The sequence below is a fragment of the Opisthocomus hoazin genome, chromosome 7, assembly GCF_030867145.1.
Source record: "Opisthocomus hoazin isolate bOpiHoa1 chromosome 7, bOpiHoa1.hap1, whole genome shotgun sequence".
NCBI classification, from domain to species: domain Eukaryota; kingdom Metazoa; phylum Chordata; class Aves; order Opisthocomiformes; family Opisthocomidae; genus Opisthocomus; species Opisthocomus hoazin.
In genome coordinates, this window is record NC_134420.1 from 5441652 (window position 1) to 5462646 (window position 20995).

At 38.6% G+C, this 20995-nt stretch overlaps 1 protein-coding gene across 3 annotated transcripts in view; it reads left to right on the top strand.

The window, feature by feature from the left end:
- The window catches only part of PRMT3 (protein arginine methyltransferase 3), a 65773-nt gene that overhangs the window by 20127 nt on the left and 24651 nt on the right, over positions 1 to 20995 (top strand). For 2 of the 3 annotated variants that reach the window (XM_075426784.1, XM_075426785.1), the window contains 4 exons: positions 2093 to 2192; positions 11323 to 11401; positions 16452 to 16639; positions 20610 to 20696. In XM_075426784.1, the coding sequence (XP_075282899.1) occupies positions 2093 to 2192; positions 11323 to 11401; positions 16452 to 16639; positions 20610 to 20696 (454 nt within the window). The remainder of the gene's footprint in view (positions 1 to 2092; positions 2193 to 11322; positions 11402 to 16451; positions 16640 to 20609; positions 20697 to 20995) is intronic. The other variant, XM_075426786.1, reaches the window with a different exon arrangement.

The window sequence follows — 20995 nt, forward strand, 5'->3', positions numbered from 1 at the left end:
GTGTTTTATTTTGAGTTTACTAGATGACAAACTTAGGACTGTTCATATCTTTCAACAAGTGCACAGAAAGTCCTGTATTTGTTATTTATACTTAGAGAAGGAAAGAAGTACCAGCCAACATGTCTTACCTTTGGTGAGGAGAAGGGCAAGCCTTTAAGAAAAGCAACAAATCAAAGCTCTTAAACTCTCTTGAGAGTGATGAATTGCCACTTGAAGTACACAGTGAACCGTCACTAAGGCTACATGTTTATAGATACCTTCTTCTATAAAAGGCTCAATTCACATTAAAGTTTTCAATTCATGTCAAAACAATTTATATTTGTCTTGTTAAACGTACTTTTCCTAAAGGACTAGAGCTGACAAATTTGTATTGGAGTAACAAATATTTATTGGAATAGTAAACAACCCTGTGTTGCTTAATTGACCAATGCAGTGTGCTTCCACCTGTGATTGAAGTGTGTGCTCAAGAGCTTTTGTCCCTCCCAGAAATTGAGTTCATTTCTAGCATGCTAATTACTAGAAACAGTGCAACCTTTGTGGGTAAGTGAACTGGAGTAAGTGGCCTGAGTGGCATGATTCTTTCCCAAGGTTACATAGTAAATTTATTATTAACTAAATGCTTGCCTTCTCTTTTTCTTACTGTGAATAGCTGCCAGTAAAATTTCTAGTGCAGTGAATGACTTGATTTTTGTCATTCAGCACTGTTATGCTAGAAGAGAAAGTTGACGTATACTTCCGAAATAGCATCTCAGCAGTTTTTCCTAGTATGTGTAAACTGCGTTGTTTTGTTTTGCTTTTTTAATACCTTACAACTGAAAAAAAGGATGTAATGAATTAGTCTCTTTTGCCTCTTTTGTTTTAAATCATGTCCTTGTATGCGGCCATCTAGGAAGTTATCCTTGGATCTATTTTGTCCTTCTTAAAATATTGTTGTGGATGATAGCTCTTTAGTGTTTTATTTCTCACACTGAACTTCTGGTTTACAGTGTTAAATAAGATATTAGTGATGAACTGCTACTCTGCTAACAGAAGACTGTCGTGTGTAGAGTATTTAATTGATCTTTCCAACAGCCCACATGTTCAAGTAGCCCTTTGACCCTTTCCTTTCCCTCCCTTCATTCCGATCTTTTTCCCATTGTCTTTTAGATTGAATTTTTAATGTGATTACTGGTCTGCATTGAAAGCCAGACAGAATGTAAGAGTAAGATATCAGCATAGGGAGAGAAGGGGCAGAGATAAGAACTGCAGTGGAAAGATACATTTCTTTGGGAATACTTTTCTGCCCTCTGTAAGAATAGCTGTTGTAATAATGGTATGTGCAAGAAAGACAAAATATGGTTTGCTAAGAAGAAAAATACTAAATTTCAAGCATTTACATATTTTGTAAGTTCACTGTTATGCAGTTTTTGTTTCAAAAAGCTGTAGTCACGTCACAGTAGCTTCCTCCTTATAGAGGATGATTGTGTCATTACTTGCCTGTGAGGTAATACCTGCTTGCTGCAGTTACTAAGCATTGCAGATGATTTTGGCCAAAATCACAGTAGGGATGATGCCTTTAGTGTGGAATAACTGTAATACTGATCCAGAGGGAATGTTTGTTCTCAGTGACTTTGCAGCTAGTTTTGTTAAATAAAGAACCAAGTCGTGCAAAACAGCTTTGTAAGGAAGTTAATTTCCATTGCTATCCTGGTGTGATGAGTAGGCTCTAATCACTGTAGACTTACGCTAGAAGGGTCAAAGAAGGAGAACTGGGAACAAGCGACTCTTGAGTGCAGAGAAGCATCATTTTAAATTGTCCCCTTCTCTGTTTTCGTGGTTTCTGAAGCTTACAAATTTGCATGCGCAGCACATCAGAGGCATACAGATGTACTGTCTGCCATCTTTGCCTGGCACTTAATCTGCTGCAGTTTTTGGATACTTGAAAACATTCTATCTGAAATATGACTGAGGAGTGTTACGTTTTAGTGCTTTCTTGATTAGTTGAAAATCAATTGTTACTGGGGTGACAAATGCAAAATATAGACATCAGTATATCTCTCTTGACAGCATAAATTTGCACTATAAGCTAATTTGTTTGTGTTGTGACTTGCAGATTAAATAAACTTGAAAATATCATTACATTAGTCAAAGGAAGAATCGAAGAGGTAGATCTGCCTGTGGAAAAAGTGGATGTAATTATATCTGAATGGATGGTAAGGTGCATGAATATTCTTTTCAAGACATAGTAATTTTCAGGGAAAAGTGTGTTGTTTTATTTCATCTGTAAAGTGATTCTTTAAGCGATGCTGTTTTTAACCAAATATTTATCATGCTTGCAACAGTGTTTTTGACAGCGTGGGAGATGGGGTGACGGTCCTGAATATGTAGTACTTGGATACCATTCTTGATCCCTGTTGTTCATGGTCTTTCAAGTCAAGGTGCTTTAGGTACAGTTTAGCTGGTGTGGGCGCAGCAGGAAGTTTCTGTCACATAGGTAGTGTGCAAATCTATAGAAGTACTCTGTATTCCTCAATAATGCTGTTGTAGCTGCTCAGGTGAAAGGAATGGACAAATATTGTGTTAGTCATCTGGCTAGATCATTCTGATGAGTAAAATACCTTTAGTGTGCAAAGACAGCTAAAGACTGCTGACTGTGTGGGGAAAGGTGATAAGGAGGTGAGGAGCGCACGCACAGTGGGAAATCTGCAAATACATACGAAGCCTGAAAACAGCGTTGCTATTCATTGCAGTTTTTAGTACAAGAATAGAATAACGGATATTGAAACTACGTAAGAAAGATGATGGTCAACAGGAGATGCAGTATGCAGTGGGTAAATGAGCCATTTCTTGGAATCCATTGAATTTCAGCCATTGGCCTGTTACCTTTCTTTCGTGTGCTGGCTGATGACTGTTACACAGTTGTGCTTGCTACCTGACATCGATCCTAATGAAGAAATCTGTGTGACAAGACCCAGTGCCAGGCTGAACTTCACAGTGACTGAAGAAGTCTGTTGCCTATCAAAAATGTGGTAGGAAACACCTCTTGGGACTTCTTTTGTGGACTTCTGCTATTCAATCTCCTCGTATTACAGACCTCCAAAAAGCACTTCAAAACGCAGGGTTTTTTCATGCTAGTTCGCACTGTTTGGACTTAAAGAAAAAATCCTTTGTCCTTCAAATTTAGGATCAGTAATGAAAACTTACATTCAAAGTTACTTGTCTTGTGTTTTTGTGTGGGGTGGTGGTGGGTTTTTGGGGTGTTTGTTGTTTGTTTGTTTGTTTGTTTTTTCAAACTGTGGCTGTTCTACTGTATACAAAGGCCTTTTCACATGTTCACTATGGATCCGTGTGTATCAACTAGTTTCCAGGTAAAGGTGGAAATAATTGTTTTGATTTTGCTGTGTGGCTTTTTTTTTATATTGCGTATTTCAGTGAGCTGGAAATCTGCAAAAGTTTTTCCTCCGCCACTACAATGAATGTTATTTGAAGCATGAGCTTAATTTAGTGTTGAGGTCACTAGTTTCAAGGAGGATTTAAGTCATTGGCTTCAACTAGTGGTTTAAAAACAGTGTGTTTGTAGGTGGTGATTTCTGACAGTATAATAACTTCACTAGAAATGTAATTATAGTTCTTTCAGGGATACTTCTGATCGGTTGTCTAATATGTGCACCAAGAATAATGTTCTCAAAATTACATTTCTCATTCTGGAGCCCAACATTTGGTTTTAAAAGCAACTTGTGCACTTAAGAGCTTAAGTCATGTTGTAAAGCAGTGCCTCTAAGGTGAACTAAAGGATTTCGAAAAGCAGCTCTTTGAAGAAATGAAGTATTGAATGTTCTGTGTTTCCCATTTGTGTGCTAATTTACCTTTTAATGTCATAATTATATAGCCATGTGCATTTCACTTCATTAGGGATTCTAAATATTTTGGAATGTTAGCATTTTTATAGGTTGCTGCAATACAGAGATAAAGAGGACAATGCCGTGGAAGTAAGATTGATAGCTGGGCAGTGTATGCACTGTTCCAACACTGTCCAGAAAGGAACATTCTTCATTTGCATCCAGGCAATATATTCCTCTTTGTCTAGCTTTCTTGTGTGAATTTGCTTTTCCTTTCCTTCTCTGTGATACTGACCAGTGAGAAATCTTTTGTTCGTATGTGAATGCAAGTGCTTGAAAATGTTGGAAATGTGAAGTGTAAGAGCAAAAAGGAATTCAGTAGGTGTCAGTTTTCAGCTCTTTATTTAGAGAATCTGTATAGACTAGCAGGAAAAATTTAACGGGAACAGTGCTTTTTTTGTTGTAACAAAAATATGAAAAGTTGCTCTGCTGTTTAGAAAACAAACCAGCTTTTAGGCTGGTAAACATAAAACCCTTCTGTGGGGCCGTAGCTTTGTTTTGCTTGGTACAGAATAGTGCTCAAGACCAGTCCATTATAAGCTTTTTTAGAGCCGTGTATGGAGCATCAGAAAATTTAAAAAAAGTATGAAGCAGCAGAATGAAGGCTGGAGAGAGGAAAAATACTGCATTCCTCAGAATTGTTTCTAGAACAGGTTTTCTGGGAAAGATGGCACGAAGAACAGTCTATTGTAAAAGGTGCAGTGGTTGCCTTATGAGCATCTCCAGCGTAAGAGCTTCTGATGATAATTCTCATAATTGTGTAGGTGACCTATGGCTTACAGAAACTGCTTGCTATTCCTACTTCTCTTTCATTTTAAAATTTGTTCTCTTAAAAGTGTACAAAAATGGGCAAAGCATCTTAAATATTACACAGTGGGTAGGGGTGTGTGAGTGTGCATGTGTGTGTATATATATAGGCATATTATGTTTCAAATCTGTGTGTGCAATCTTCCAAAAATAAATTTTTTCAGTTTTAAGTTCTTCTGGATATGGTTTTGTCATGCTCCGGGTTTAGAGGCTGAATGAAGAGCAACCGTCTCTTCAGTGGTTTTATTTAAGCCTGTGAAAGAAATTAGTGGTGATCTTGCTTTTAATGTAAAGGCTAAATGCATTGTTTGTGACATCTGAAGTATGTGTGTTTGTTAAATTCAGACCATAACCAGGGCATCTGTGTCACTGTGCGCTACTAAAACCAGTAGGCAAACCATTGAGAAAGAGTGGAAGGTGTGATGAGCTGTCAGCTGTTCTGTGGGTGTCCAGAAAGCGGGCTGCTGAAGGTTGAGGCCCTTTTGGACTACTGAAGACCCAGGTAAAGCCATCTAATTAGCCTTTTTCACTCTGAAGACAGCTAGGCATTCCTTTTTAGCAAAACATTGAAGTGTGCAGCCTGACAGGAGGGCTTCTTGTGTGCTGTGACCAGGAGCACGAGGGAGAGCAGGTGGGCCAAAGAGCCACTTCATCCGATAGACCATGTGGCCTTAAGAAAGAACACAAGAACGGCCAAGTAATAGCCTGTTCTGCTAACCAAACTGGTTCTGTAAGGAGCACGCCTTCCAGTTCTTGGAGAAAGGTTATCTGGATGTAAGAGTGGGTGAATTTTATGTAAGGTCTCACTGCTGGCCTTGTTTTTGTAGCTGTTTCCTTGTCCAGGATGGTTTGATACTCTGTAGCAGGGCTGTAAGCTTCCAATGCGCCATCCAGCTTGGTTGCCAGGACCTCTGGTGTGTGAAACTTGAAAGCCTTAATTTGTGAAACTACAAATTAGTGGTTACAGGAACCAGCCTCCAACATTTTTTTACTTGTCTGCTTGTACCACAGGGCACCTACAAGCACATCTCTTACCTTCTAATTCGAACTGTAGACTTAAATGAAGTACGTTTCTAAGCAAAGGTACAACTAATTGAGTATTTGTATACACTGCCTAGTGGCAATCTGATGCAAACACATTTCTGAAGACACATCAGTGATTTGTTTGCACCTTGGTGTAATGGATGAAAACCCTTGTCAGTTAGTGACTTGACCTGAAAATGGTTTGCAAATGCTCAACTTTCATCAGAAGTTTAGAATTTTGACTTGAATACACCGCTGTTTGTACGGGTGGTGGGAAAGTGTTTATGAGTTATATACACCATAGACTTGCTCTCAGTCAGGATCACGTTTGTGTCCTCTCCCCAGAGATACAGAATTTTAAGAAACTATGATGTTTTACTGTAATGAGAGTGATTTTACATACAGCATATAAGTTTGAAATGAGAACTGCTGTGCAAAGCGCGGAAGCTAGTTTTTGGTTCAATTGAATGCTAGACAGGAAAAGATTTGCTGTCAACATTAGAAGGTGGCTGTGTTATTGCACACGTGGATTTTTGGTAGTGTAATTGTAAACTTCATAGGCTGCTTATTGAAAGGATGAGTGCAGAAAGAAACAAAATGTATGTAATGTTTTTCTGGAATGTTCTTACCCAGCTGCATCTGTGTGCAGATTTTTTTTCTCTCTGTATGCTTTTTCTGTAGCTAAAAATATAAAGGTGGAGGTTGAGTGTTTTATTCACTTGAAAAATATCCGCATTTCTTGTTTGTAAGGAATTTTACTGTGAGGGACAATTGTCTGAGATGGTTGTCTCGAATACAGTGTTAGAGTACAGCATGTTCTCATAAATTGCTGGTTTATGCAGTGCTTTATGGTACTGAATATGCAATAGAGGTTTTACCCAAGGAAAAACTGGGAAAGAGATGGACTCTCAAACCAAGGATAGAATCTGGTACTCTTGTCTTTTAATCGTGTCGTTGTTCAGGTAGCTAATATATTTTTTCTCTTCCTCTTTGTTTTTTTGGTTTGTGTCAGATAATCTTGAAGTGACATCAGGATGGGCTGTGAATGGGAGGTACTCAAGATCTGGGTAAAAGGAGGAGGAACTGAGCATGTCTGAAACACTGGAAACCATCTTTTCCTTTCCTTTCTCCTTTACCGTTTCTGTGATGGATATATACAGTGATGGTGCTTTTTTAACACTTACTAGTCTTTCTGTGGTCTTAATATCGGCTATTATTTCTGTTAGTATTTGGAGGTGCATTAATAGAAGTGTTCAGTTTGTAGAACGCAGTAAGAATTTATAATTTTATTTAAGAACTGAGCTTTTATTTTTTGTGGTTTTTAATAATGCTGTGTAAAGAGCATACTAGGTAGCTGAATGTTTTAATTTCTTTACAGTGAAATGGTTCTTAAAGGCATTTTATTTCCTTACATGAAAATATTTTACTTTTTGCCGATGCTAATAATGGGTATCGCTCATCTGTTCTTCAGATCTTCCCTTTTGGTGTTCTCACTCATCTTACATTTGTTTAAAGACACTACAGGGTGTGCATAATAACAAAGTCAAGCCTTGCTTTTGCAATGTGTGGGTTTGCTCTGTCAGTAATGAATTATTTCCTTTTTTATAAATTAAATTGAGAGATCAGCATGAAGGCTGACTTAGCGTGAGGGGAGATGGTGCTGCAGCAGAGCATGCAAAAGAGCTTACATGTAGCTGCTGCTTCTTGTTTGAATGCGCCACAGGTTTGAGGGGAATTTTGACAAGTAAAAGATCGTTTTTCCAAAATTTCCAGTTGTGTGCATCTGTTAATGCAAGATTATATTTGATGTTTTAAATCAGAATCCGTTGCCCAGTCTGTTTTACATACCCTCTGTAACTTGTTCCATTCCAGTGGAAACCTTGTAGTTAGAAACTTCAGTTTAAGAAAACAATACACTTTTTAATACTGATAGGGTTTAAAAAAAAAAGTCTACTCTCTGGGCTAGTGGTTTGATAGCTGCCTTTCATTAACTATTCAGTATTAGCCCTTACTGAATCTGGAGTACCAGACTATGTTACAGGAAATAATAAAATGGATCTTTGATAGAAGGCGGGGGGGAAATGCAGTGCTTCCTGAAGTAGTTAAATATTTCTGCTCAATTTTATCCTTAGGTGTGTTTTCTGCTGTACTAAAAATGCTGCAAATTCTTGCTGTTGTAAACATGCTAATACCACTTTTTGAAAAGCATTCTTAATATACATGGCTTTCACCAATAAATAAAAGTAAATGAAGGCAAAACAAGGTTCCACGAAGGTATTTGATAGAAATGTGTAAGGGAAATGTACATGAAGAGGCATTTTTAATCTGAAGTAATTTGTGTTTTAAGCAAAGCATTTTTCTTTAGTACTCTTCGCGTAATTAGGTATGTTTATATACCTAATATACAGCAACTCGTATTCAGTGTTGTTGTTTGTCTGTCTTCATGCTTTTAAAAAGCCTAATCTGTCTTTCTTCCTGAAGAATATCATGATGAATACCGAAGCGCTAATGTTAAAAGAACTTCCTATACTTACTTTTTCATCTATTGGTAAAATATTTTTATGTAGTTTTGAATAAAAATGAAAATAATTTTTAGAGTGCTGTAGTGTATTTGAAGAATAGATGAAAATTTAGTGATGCAGGATATTAAGCATCAAAGTTTTGTGAGTCTTTTGTGTTTGGAACAGAATTATAAAATACAGATATAAGGGACATGTAGGAAATGTAGTGATATTCCCATTCCTCTGGATTCGAATTTGTCAGTAGACTCATGCATTTTTAATAGCTGTTTTGTTGGATGGACATGATGTAGGGCAGACATGCTTGAACGAAGTAACTTCAAAGTGCTGTGTATTCCTGTTCCAGATCTGTTTATATGGCGGGTGGGGTGTTAGCTAGAGAGCACCCATTTCGTTTCAGTTTTGAAAACATAAAAATAAGGAATTTCATGTTCATTTTGAGAAAAAAATGGCCAGCTTCTTAGTAGAAAATGCATTGTGTGCCAGCATAACATTTAAGATGTGCCGTGTGTTTAGATTGTGTTTAACAGAGAGCCTGTCACCTTTTATATGTCTTAGTTTAGCCACTAGCAAGACAGAATTATTAATATTTGGCTCACAGATTTGTGTCCTAGAGATATCTTTGCAGTAGTTAATTTTGAGGATGCTAATGCACACTTAAGGAAGAACAACACCCTGGGCACTGTTGGGGTGAGAGCAGGAGTGCCCCGCAGCATCCTGGGGCACAGGCATCAGGTATAATTCTCTTCCCAGATGGCAACCCTACAGGTGAGGCAGCAGCCTGTGAAATTACATTCTAAATTACACTACAGATGAGCACAGCACACCAAGCAAAACGCTTTGGTATAAGTAATAAATGACCTGATTCAGTACCATTGATGGTTTATGTAACTTACAGGAATGCTGTAATGAATTGAGGGCAAGGTAGGAGGGCGGGGGGGGGGGAAGAACCGATCGTGCTGGAGTGGAAAGGTCAGGGAAAGGATGGTGAGAATCTCGCTGTATTTCTCATGAGAAGATGTGTCTTCCAGCTGTACTTCTTGCATTTGATTGGCAGACATTGTAGGTGACAGGCATTTTAGGCAGGAAGAAGTAAGTGAAGAGCTGATCCATTAAAATGTCACTTTGTAACTTGCTGACTGTTGCTGGTAACTAGTCTTAAGATACATCCTAGAGATCACGTTTAAAATACTGTGAAAACAACTCATTTTCAGTTCAAAGCATCTGAAAAGACTTTTAATGAACTGAATGTATCCTATTTTTAAAACTGCAAGAATAAGAATGAAAGTAAGAAAACTCTGGTTCCATTCTGTGCTTTTGGCTTGCTGTAGGCGTAAAATGATCTCTGCTGATTCAATTGGAGCTCCTGCCTGGCCTTTTCAACCATTTTGCAAAGCTCACTAAAAATCGTGTTGCTCACAAAGCAGTAGTCTTCACTCTGGGGCTTATTCTAAGGACTTCACAAAAGTTAGGCAGTAAAATGGAAGAACAGCAACATTTGGAAGAAAAGCTTCCAGTAGATCCCTATTCTGTTACCAGAAGAAACAGTTGGAGTAAAGGACATTTCCATTATTTTCAAACTATGCTCTTGTTGAATGCAAGTTATGGCATCCTTCATGTTTCTGGTTTTCTAGTTTTGTTTTTAGTTCTGAAGGCTGCAGCGTGGATGGTGATGCCTATAAGCAGTTCTGAACTTGCAGCATTTTTTCTGTTCTGAGAGCCTTAGGCAAGATAAACATCCAAGATGGCACAAACTTGAAGTAAACTTGGTAGCTTCGCAGTGCAGTCCCCATGCAATGCTGTCTGTCCTCTGTTGTGTGGCATGATGACTTCAAAAAATAAAATAAAAAAACCCCTATGGGTGTGCAAATATGGAAGTGTAGGAAAGGTGAAGGAAAAAAACCTTAACTGTTACTGCTGACTGGGCTTGGATTACTGCGGGTCCACAGTGTGGACTTCCAGTTGTCTGTCTTGTTCTTTCCTACGGGCGATCAGTGTATAAATCAAGCCATACAGCTAAGCTGTGTTTTACGCAAAATGAGAATTAGGAGGCTAAGTGAAAATCCGAAGTGTGTGCTGGTATGATTTGTCTTAAATGATTTGTTGTTGTAAGAATGTGTGATAATACTCAGCAAACATAAGGATCATACTCAAACTTGGACGATAGGAAGGGTGTAAAATCAGTAAATCAGTTGGAAAACAAAGGGCTGTATATGTCTTAGAAATATGCATTTTACTTAAAAGAAGTTGAGAAACTGGATGCTATATATAACATGCTAACTGTATGTAATACTACTACATTTTTTTATATTTCAGAAATGTTGACTTGAAGAAATGTGTTTTTTCTGTTTCAAAAAATGTCTCTCAATTAAATTTACGTCATCATAAACAACTACAGCAGTATGATTAACCTGCTATAAAATTCATCCCAACACCAAAAAAAACTACACAGATTTAGTTCTTACCACTTTTGTCCTGAGAGTGTTTTAAGTTCAGGTGCTTCTAAATGTTGTAGAACATCCAGAGAACCCATGTCTTTGGTGTATGACTTACTTCCACCTGTCTTTGAGCGATGCCCAGGCTGGTACAGGGCACCACGAAGCTGTGAATGTGAAGTAGCAAAGATGCATTCTACTTCATGTTTCTCTGACAGTAATTTTAATGTTACTTGCAGTTCTAAGTGGGAAGGGATTTTCTTGGTGGTTGTTTTTTTTTTTTTGTATGGCGCCTCAGAGGTATTACTATAAAAGAAATATACACAGCTTTTCACTTGGCTTGAGTTGAATTTGATTTTTTTATTATTATTATTTTTAGGACTCTATCAGGTAATTGTTGATGTAGATGGATATTTATTGCTTATAGTTTATTAATTTAGTAGGTGGTAGATACTTGCAGTTTGGGAAATTAAAGATGATACTTTAACTAATGCTTTGAAGTGACAATGCTATTGTTGAGAAATTCATGGGGTGCTGGCTCTTATTGAGGTGTATGGTCAAGTTCTTAACCTGTGTTGATAAGTCTTATCTGTAGATTTATTAAATAGGCTACGTAAGAAGCATAATGTTTTCTAAATTCTTTCGCTTTTCTATAAACAGGGTTATTTCCTTCTCTTTGAGTCAATGTTGGATTCTGTCATCTATGCAAAGGACAAGTACCTGGCAGAGGGAGGCTCAGGTTGGTATGCATAATTCTTTTAATAAATTTAGCTCTGGGGGGAAACTAAATTAACTCGAAGACTTAAAATAAGCTATGCATGGATGAAGAAGTTGCCAGTCTAAATGAAAAATGTTTCCATTACTATGAGCTTCAAGGCATCAATTTACTGTGTGGGTAGTAGAAGAACACTAGATGGGGTATCAAGGTCTCAAGTTAATGGTGTTTTTAAGAATAGAGGGAGTTATTTATTCTTAAGTACAGTCTAAATTTTTCCTCCCTACTTCTTCCCACACAGGTGGGCATTATTTTCCAGTTTCTGCATAACTACAAACAGAGGAAAACAAGTTTCTTCCTGTAAGATGTAATGTGGTTTCAGTACACTGTGATGAATTAGAAGAAAAGTGGATGGGATGTTTCATGGAGGAGGGAAGTTGTGTGGGGAGGACATATTTTCAAACACGAGAAGCCATATGAAATAACTAATGGAGTTACATTGTATCAGTTCAGCATTTTTGTTCTATCCTGATGGGGATATACCCATTTTCTGCCTGGTTGGAGGGTAGGGAAGTGACAGAGCAAAAAGATTTTATTTTGACTTAGAGTTCTTTTATCCTTTTAAGTAGCTTAGATAGTGTCATCTTGAGCAGTGTTTAAATGCCTGTAAATATTTATTCTTCACGTGACGTGGTTTTCTGCACGAGTTCTGCATGTGCTTTATCCCCTGTGCTTAATTCCTTTGTCGGTATTGTATTTCACGTTGACCTTTTCAATCTTAGTCATCAGTCTGAGGGGTTTTTTTCCCTCTTTTGTGCTAACCATGCACATAGTTAGTTTCACTACACTGACTTAATGATTGGACTAATGACTGTGTAACAGTGCTCGCTGCAGTGCTTCCCTTTGATTGCAGTGAGCTTTTGTATGCCACACAGTGCAGCAGAAAAAAACACGTTTTTATGCAATTGTTCAACATTAGGTCACAAAGCTGCAAATACAAGCAAGACATTACTATTCACATGTTAAAATATTTAGAAGCCACTTGAACAGCATGGCAGGATAAGAGTTTTTTTGTTTTCAGTAGTGTAGAATAGTCCAGCCAGATCTGGGACACAGTTGTGGTGTGCTATGTGCAGATACATGCTGATAATTTTACACTCCAATATAATTAAATCTGGGGACATTCCCTAAAATTGTAAAGAGTCATTTTATGTTTAGCTACTACTTCCAAAGCCTTCTGAAAAGGGCCGGAAATTTTTGACCTTTATGGAAACTGCGATAGTATCTTGTTCTCTGTTTGTATTGGTGGTGAGTGTACTAGTCGCCCGTGCCTCCCGAAGCTTCCTTGGAGAGACAGGGTATGCTGGTTCTGCAGTACACTTATCCTTTGTGGTCTGAGAATGGTCTTGGACCCTTATTTGACTCTTCACAAAGCATACAGTATTGTACAGTCACCGACTGGTATGGCCAGATTTTAAATGGAACGCTCTTCTCTTCAGATGCTTACAATTCCTGCTCTTCTGCCAGCTTGTGTAGCAGGCTGTGCCTGAGATTCGTGAGAAAGCTGCTCAGCCGTCAGCTTAGCAAGACAAAACCTTCTGCAGGGTGGGTGAGTAGCAGCAGAACTGTGGACACATCCAAAGTTAGATGAGCCAAAACTTAAGAGCTCACTCTGAGGTGAAATCTTACCAGAGAAACATCTGAATCTGCTGTAAAGCTTAGTTTTGTCTCAAGCCACTTTGTGCTATTGAGCCCAAGATCATTAGTACAGGGACTGGTTGAAAGCTGAAAAAAGCAATAGAAACAGCTGCGACTTGGCCGAATCCTTCAGTGATTGAGCCGGGAATAGAATCCAAATTTCTAGATTTGTGTTCAGTCAGTCACATCGTTGTTACTTCCATTTAGCCTACTGGCATGCTGAAGTGGATTATGCCAAACTGTCTAGGGTAATGTGTACAGTATATAATAGCTTTATTTAGGAACATAGAATTCTTGCTGCCCAGGACCCATCTGTTCTTTAGAGCTGTTACTTGCTGGACCGTAGATTTTTTGCAAACGCTGGAGTGCAGCAGATGTTGCTGAGGGGTGACATAGGTAAGGAAGACGTCATTCAAAACCTAGCACTGCTTGCTTGTTCACGTCAAAATGATGGTGGTATTCACTTGGAATTATTTCCGTATATCTGGGGGATTGCTGCCTTACCCTTCAGCGTCCTGAAGTTTGTGAGCCGTTGCTGAGGGGTAAAGGATTTCCCATCATACTCTCTTCACCACGTGAGCTGTTACAAGTGACAGATGACTTCTGGGCACTGAGTCGAGAAGGACACAGATGGTCAAAGCGATGAATCTGAGAGAGCGTTGAGGAGTATGTGCTTTTGTCCAATCAGCATTTTGTTCATTTCGCCTGTGAGAAGGAATAATTATTAAATTATCGGCTTAATCAGAAAAAAATGACAAGTCTGTCAGGATTGCACAGGGAAGTGTTACTAGGTTGCAGAAGGAACAGAGGATTTTCAGGGGGATTGAGGATAATGGGTGAAATAGTAAAAGCAATTTTAAGCAGATGCTTTTAAACATTTACAAAACTCTATAGCATTTAGATGATTTAGGCTGATATTTAGATAACATGCTTACATTTTCAGTCAAACTTAGAACAATAAAGGATATGCTTCTGAACATGGGTAGGTTTGTAAATTTGGAGGTTAATGTATCACTGCAGTCTTTTGCCTGTGCCCCTTTGGTGGAACACAGATTTCTTTTTGTGAAGTCTGAACAGGCGTTGTCTGCCTTTTTGTTGCTATCGATAGGCTGAACTAAAAATGCAGATTAGGTTAGAGCATTCGTGTTTACTTCTTTGCTTGTTCTTAAGCACTTTGTATAATCGATGATGAATTCCATTCCTGATTTAAGGATTTGCTGTGTGGACGAAGAGACTTAATGAAAACTGATTATGGTCCCGCTCAACTATTTCACGCTTAGACGTGGTAAACTTTCTCCTGTTAACAGAATGTCCCAGAAATGTGAGCCAGTCTGAGGAAGGAAGGTTATAAAGTAGTTGAACACTTTTTTTTCCTGTGGTTTTCATTTTTGTTTGCAGTGTTGCTAGCACGCTTCTGTAAGTGTATTCTGTAACGAGAGACTTTCAATCTCTATTTACCCCTCTTCTCGCAGTACCCCTTGCATCCTACAAAGACCATTTTCCTGAAAAATATTCCCTCAAAGGCTGTAGTCGCTTGCTTTTGTTGTCTGTTTCACACTGTCTTTTGATTTTTGAAGCATCAGTGGTGGCTCTTCAAGGCCTGGCATGCTGGGAGGTGAAGCTGAAAGTAGTCACACCAGTAAACAGCAATATGAAAGCTTCAAGAAATGGAAAGCCCTTATTGATGGCTCCAGAACCTACCTGGAAATCCTCCTACCACCAAATCTTTATTTTTTTTAATTTTTTTTTTTTACTTTTTTTTTTTCTCTGTGTGTGTGTCAGCTGTCAGGTGTGCTGGAACCAAATGATTTCGTTCAGACAAGGCACTTTGAATGCCTTCCTGTTTGTATTCTTGTCAAACTGCCTTTTTACTGCTGAGTTAATTGTAGGCTCTTCCTGGAGAAACGTTCTGCTTGGAGCTCCTTATCTGCAAAGTAGGGATGATGGCTTACCAATGGGATTCCAGTTTAAGCTTCCTGGTATTTATTTATTTATTTATTCTGTTTTAAACAGAAAGTGAAAAAATGATAGTGTGTTCATATTTTGTATAAACTAGCCATTCTGAGTATGGAGGTGGTTGCTTGCTTGAATGTCGTTATATGAAGAAAAAAACCCAATATTCTTTAGAGAAGACTCTTCCTTGTCATTAATATGCATAAGGATATTTCCTTTCGGCCAACTCTGCTCTCACTATACAGAAGGTCTAATTTCAGTTTGCTGTTTCTATCTTCAGTATTTTACAAGGAAAAACTACTGTTTTCTTGCTTACCATGCAATACCAGTGATTTCTCCATACTCATTTTGATAAGCTACAATTTCAAGCAGAGCTAAAGGCAAAATTAATTTTCCAGTTCACCAAATTTTGGGGAGAAGAGCAACTTAGCTTCAGTTTTATTAACACTGCCACATTTGTCTATCAAGAAAAAAATAAAATAAGGTGTTTATTAGGAGGCATTTTGCTCTGAAGCCAGGTCAAGAATTCAACATATGTTGAAAGGCCTTAAAACTTCAGAAACAGAACATGGAAATTTCTTTGTGGAAAGAAACCTAGCAATATAAATTGAACTTCTCGTACTGTTTGGTGCTATGGACAACCATGTTCATAACAGCTGTTCTTTGTGTCTTTTCTGATCAGTAGTGGATAGAGATTGCCAAGAGATTGACTGGCTTTGCTGTAGGCAGCTTTTTAAAGGACAAATGTCAGTCTTCCACTACTATTTGGAAAAGCTGTAAATAGGCACTTGTTCTGAAGATGTTCTTGGGAGAAAGGAAAACACAAATGTGAAGACAGTCTAACAGTGATAGCTGTCATCCTAAAACTGGAGGGGGGGAAGTTTTTTTATGTCTGTTGGGTCACTTCCATACTCTTCAGATGCAGGTAGAGATGTGGTTATTCTTTTCCAGTACCCAGAAACAGGTTTTCAGGTTATAAAGCAAGTACCAGCCAGAGCTGCTGAGAAACAGAATAAAACTCTTGAGTAAGAATATTTGCTTTTTTCTGGAAATAAGATCTTTTCACAGCGGTTTCTTGTTCTTGCAAAGCCCTCGCCTGAATTTTCCATTGCGTGTCTGACTACAGTTATTAAATACTTTTCTAGGTCAGTCTCTGTGTACAAGCCGGAATGGGATGTTCCAAGTAACTTTCTTCAGACATCAAATTTCCAGTCACTTCCTGGTAGTGGGATTCAACTACAAAGAGATTTTGTTGCGAATGAGAAATACTGTTACCAGAATAGTGTGGTAAAACTAAGTTCCTGTGTCTAGGCTGCTCTGTGGACAAATGCAACTCCAGAAGATAGAGAAAAGAAAAAAAAAAAAAAGTCCTCCTTATGCATGTCTAAAATAAAATTTCACTAATCTGTTCCTGTTGTTACAGTTTATCCTGATATTTGCACCATTAGTCTAGTAGCTGTTGGGGATGTGAATAAACATGTGGACAAGCTACTTTTCTGGGAAGATGTATATGGCTTTGACATGTCTTGCATGAAGAAGGCTGTAATTCCTGAAGCTATTGTGGAGGTGCTGGATCCAAACACGCTGATATCTACAGCCAGTGTCATTAAGGTACCATACTTCTTAAATTTTTAGTAGACAGATTAGAAGTTTCCATTTTTAAGGAAGAGGGGGAAAAAACACTCACATGCACACACAAACTTGGGCATCTTCAAAATTACACAAATGCAATAAGGTTCTTGGTGTTAAGACTGTAAGACTTGTATTAATTGCTTTTTTTTAATGAAGTTGGAGCTCTTCATAAAGTAATCGTCCCATATTCAGAGTATTCTGTTCTACATTTTCTTCTATCCAAACCCAAATTTACTTGCATTTTAGTAAGTTACAAGTTGTGTAACTGAAATTTAAACTACCAAAAGAAGTCCTGGAATAGAATCTTTTCTTCTACCTTGCTTCCCTCTTCACCTCAGTGTACTGAGTTGCAGGGGGGCTGCTTATCTATTTCTGCGTCAAGCTATTTGGCTTTAAAGATCTTTCATTGGAGGATCACTCACTATCATAGCATCATAGAATCATTTAACTTCGTCTAACAGAATGACCGTGTCTGAAAAGGCAACAGTAGTTTCTGCAGTACTCGATGAATTAATTTGATGCTTACTTTTCTGTGTTGCCTTTTTTTATGGCAGCTTTGCCATGGGGAATAGCAGCAAAGTTGGTAGTGATTCATATGAAAGCCACCTACATAACAAGATATAATTCCAGGACTGATTAGTTTGAAATTCTGATGAACTTTGTGATTAGTAATAATTTGAACAGCTCAGATCAATTGAGAAAAGGACTCTTATAAACCAAGATTTTTTTTGTCACAATGGTATTCTAATTATTGTTTATATATTTACTCTTCTATTGTAAAACACTTAAGGCAGTAATATTACCGCCTTTCAGTGGGAATTGTTCAGTAAAGAGGTAGTTTCTACTTTAATGCATTCCTGTCCTATTTTTATATGGAAGAAAATGGGTTTACATAATTTAGCACTGACCTTCACACCATTATGAAGCGTAGTTCCAGAATAGAAAGTGATTGCTGTGGTCAGTTGGCATCCTGCCCACAAAAGCAGCAACAGGTGAAGTACAGTTTTCTTGTAAGTATACCCTTATGCAAGTTATTGTTCAAGCTTTTCTTGTCTATAATTTTATTAGAGAGAAGGTTTAAAGGTATTAAGATTATCAACTCAGGTATTCAAATGTAAGAAGTGCTGAGACTAGTATTTTTTTAACTTGAATAACTACTCTACTTTGGCCTTCTTGTGCATCTCTGCTCCCCCCCCCCCCCCCCCCCCCGTTTTTTCTGTTTTTTTAACTTCAGGATTCTTTATTCGTGAATGATGAAGTCGTTACAGATGTGTCTTACATTCTATTCTCTGAGCTTCTTGACTAGACTCCCTCTAGAGTCAGTAAAATAGAATTCCTAAGGACATCTGTAATAAGTTGTGTGACTTGAGTCTTACAAGTGTCTGTTTTCCTTAGTGTAAGGGGAGGGTAGAGTGTTCAACTCAGTTGTTGAAATACACTTTGTAGACCTGTCGTTGTAGGGAAGACAGGTTCCACCCTTAGTGAATAAATGTGCACAAAGCAGAGGTACGAAGATCAAGAATCTGAGGCCATAGTTTTGAGCCGTCTGACAGGTTTGTGCGATGAGTGAGGCATAGACACTTTTCTCACCTGCCTTTTTTTACAGCATTTTTCATGCTCTAATTCAAGTGGAAGTGTAGTTGAATACTGCTTGCAAATAGGTCAAGTCTTGTATACCGAAAATGAGGAACACATAATGTGCTCTAAATTAGCAGCTGCGTGGATAAGTTGAGCTCTATCAGATTTTTAGGCAAAGAAATAAATTAAAACAGCGTCTTAACTTGGAAAATGTTGGTAACAATAATTATAGTCTATAATGCAGTCTATAAGCTGCTGTGATTTTAGAAGCAAAATGCTTTACTGGTGATAGTACATGTCCCTTTCTAATATATACTGCCATGAGCAGTCACTGTCCAGCTCAGGTGTATGTGCTTACCAGAGTTTGTCATCGTGCAGCGTTTTGCATAACTGTTGTGCTTAATGGTTTTATACTCCTCTGTTCTCAGTAGCAATCATGGTTTTTAGAACAACCAGAAGTCCATGTGTGAACTTGTTTGCTGGAGTCACAGTACAAAGTAGTAAAATTAGGGAGTTGAGCAACAGTGGCATTACAGGTAAATTGTTTTAATCAACAGCCATTCCACAGAACAAATGGATTAGAATTTTCAGGGGAACTTTAAAACTGTTCCGATTTATCATATGATTATTACAGAAGATATTTTAGTGTGTTTGCTCAGATTAGCTGTTGCTTGTTTTGTATAGTTTGTGATATAACTTCTCAGGAAGCAAAGCATTCCCTAAAGAAAGACAGGGAAGCATTAAGAAATATTGATTAATAATGTATATGACATTTAACTTCAGCAATATATGACATTCTCGGATAAAGCATTTTAACTGAGTGAGTAAACTAAAGAACTTCATACAGTGAAAATATGTGGAATTTCTTATGAACAACTGAAAACTGAAGCTTGTTGCTCTTTAAAAGCTCTGATATTACTTACATATGAAAAATAAGAATATTGAAATGCAGGTCGCAATTTCATTTGACAGTGTTATCGTTGTTATCCTGGATGCCGTTGATTTGTGTTAATTTCAAAACAGCGCAGCAGTTCTGTCTCATGCTTTTTCTCCTCTGTTTTCATATTTCACATACTGATGCACTGCATCATTGTGCTGCCGTTCAGAAGGACCTCCAGAGACTGGAGAAATGGGCCGATGTGGGTCCTGTGCAAAGGGCTGGGGGCAATGCAGAACCCTGCAGAGGGGAGGGAAGAACCTCCCCACAGATCAACAGAGGCTGGGGGCCTGCCAGCTGGCAAGCAGCTTTGCAGAGAAGAAGTTTGGGGTCCTGGTCAACACCGAGTTGAGCATGCGCCAGCAGCACACACGCTTGTGGCAAAGGCAGGTGACCAGCCTCCTGGGCTGCATTTGGAAGATGAGTGTCACCAGCAGATCAAGAGAGGTGAACCTTCTCTTGTCCTCAGCCCCAGGGAGATGGCTTGCGGAGTGCTGTGCCCAGTGCTGGCTCCCCAGTGCAAGAGGGAGATGAAGATAGTGGAGTGAGACCAGTGAAGGAGCACAAAGGTGATGAAGGGACTGGATTATCGTTGATACAGGGAGAGGCTGAAAGAGCTGGGGTTGCTTAGTGTGGAGGAGAGCAGGCTGAGGGGAGATCTTGTCAGTGTGTATAAATGCCTGGTGGCGAGGGGAGTAAAGGAGGTGGAGCCAGAGTCTTGTCAGGGGTGCTCAGGGGCAGGACAAAAGCAATGGGGACAGGTTGAACTCCAGGCAATTGCTATGAAAGATGGGGAAACCCTGTTTTACTGTGAGGGCAATGAACAGTGGCACAGGTTGCCCAGGGAGGTTGTAGAGTCTCTGTCCTTGGAGATGCTCAGAAGATGTTTGATTGTGGTCTTGAGCAACCTGCTTTAGTTGACCCTGCTTTGAGCAAGGAGGTGGACTAAGTGATCTCCAGAGGTCCCTTTCATCCTCAATTATTCTGTGATTGATACGAAGCTAACCTGGAAAATCAAAAAAGCGCAGTTTTAACCCGTATCAGTTTCATACTGTAGTATATCATGTGGCTACATGAACAAGGAGTAAACCAGATGAAGATGCCAGTGAAAGCTACTTTGTCTCAATAATGGGCTGCTGTCATCAGGAGCAACTTTCTTGAACAGAGTGAGCAGCTATGTCTAGTTCCATACTGCTACTAGTCAAAGTGGCTGTGTATTTTGGCATTCAGGGAAGAGGGGTTTTAGGTGGTTTGCCAGTGTGCAGAAAGGATTAGGTGGTTTTTAAGTCTCTTCTCATTTTTAGAGAACTGATTGAGTATTGCCCTAGAAAAGTTGTCTTTTTAACGGAGCAGCTGAACAACCTTCATCCAGAGGAAGATCTTAATTTAACTTCAGCACTGTTAGTGACAGAATTGTATTATTCCTTTCAACAGCATATCAACTGTAACACTGCATCCACTCCAGACTTAGAGTTCTCTTCACATTTCACTCTGACCATTACAACGAGCACAAAGTGTACGGTAAGACAATTTTAGTTTCTTCATATGTGGTGAGTGTCACATTAGACTAATAGATAATGCACTAATCAACCTTCATTCATCATCAGTCCTTTCCTTGAAACATCCGTTTCTGCAGTACAGAGGTGTCGAATGAGTCCTTTTTTAAAGAGACGGCTGTAAAACTCCAGTAATAATGTTACAGTATAATACAGGTAGCTGAGGAAAGGGAAGGATACGGACCCTTAGCACGGGGGTCATTCTGTTTTGTTCTTTAGCCCATTTTCTGAAATAGGATTTTTCTCTTCAGACGTGTTATTACC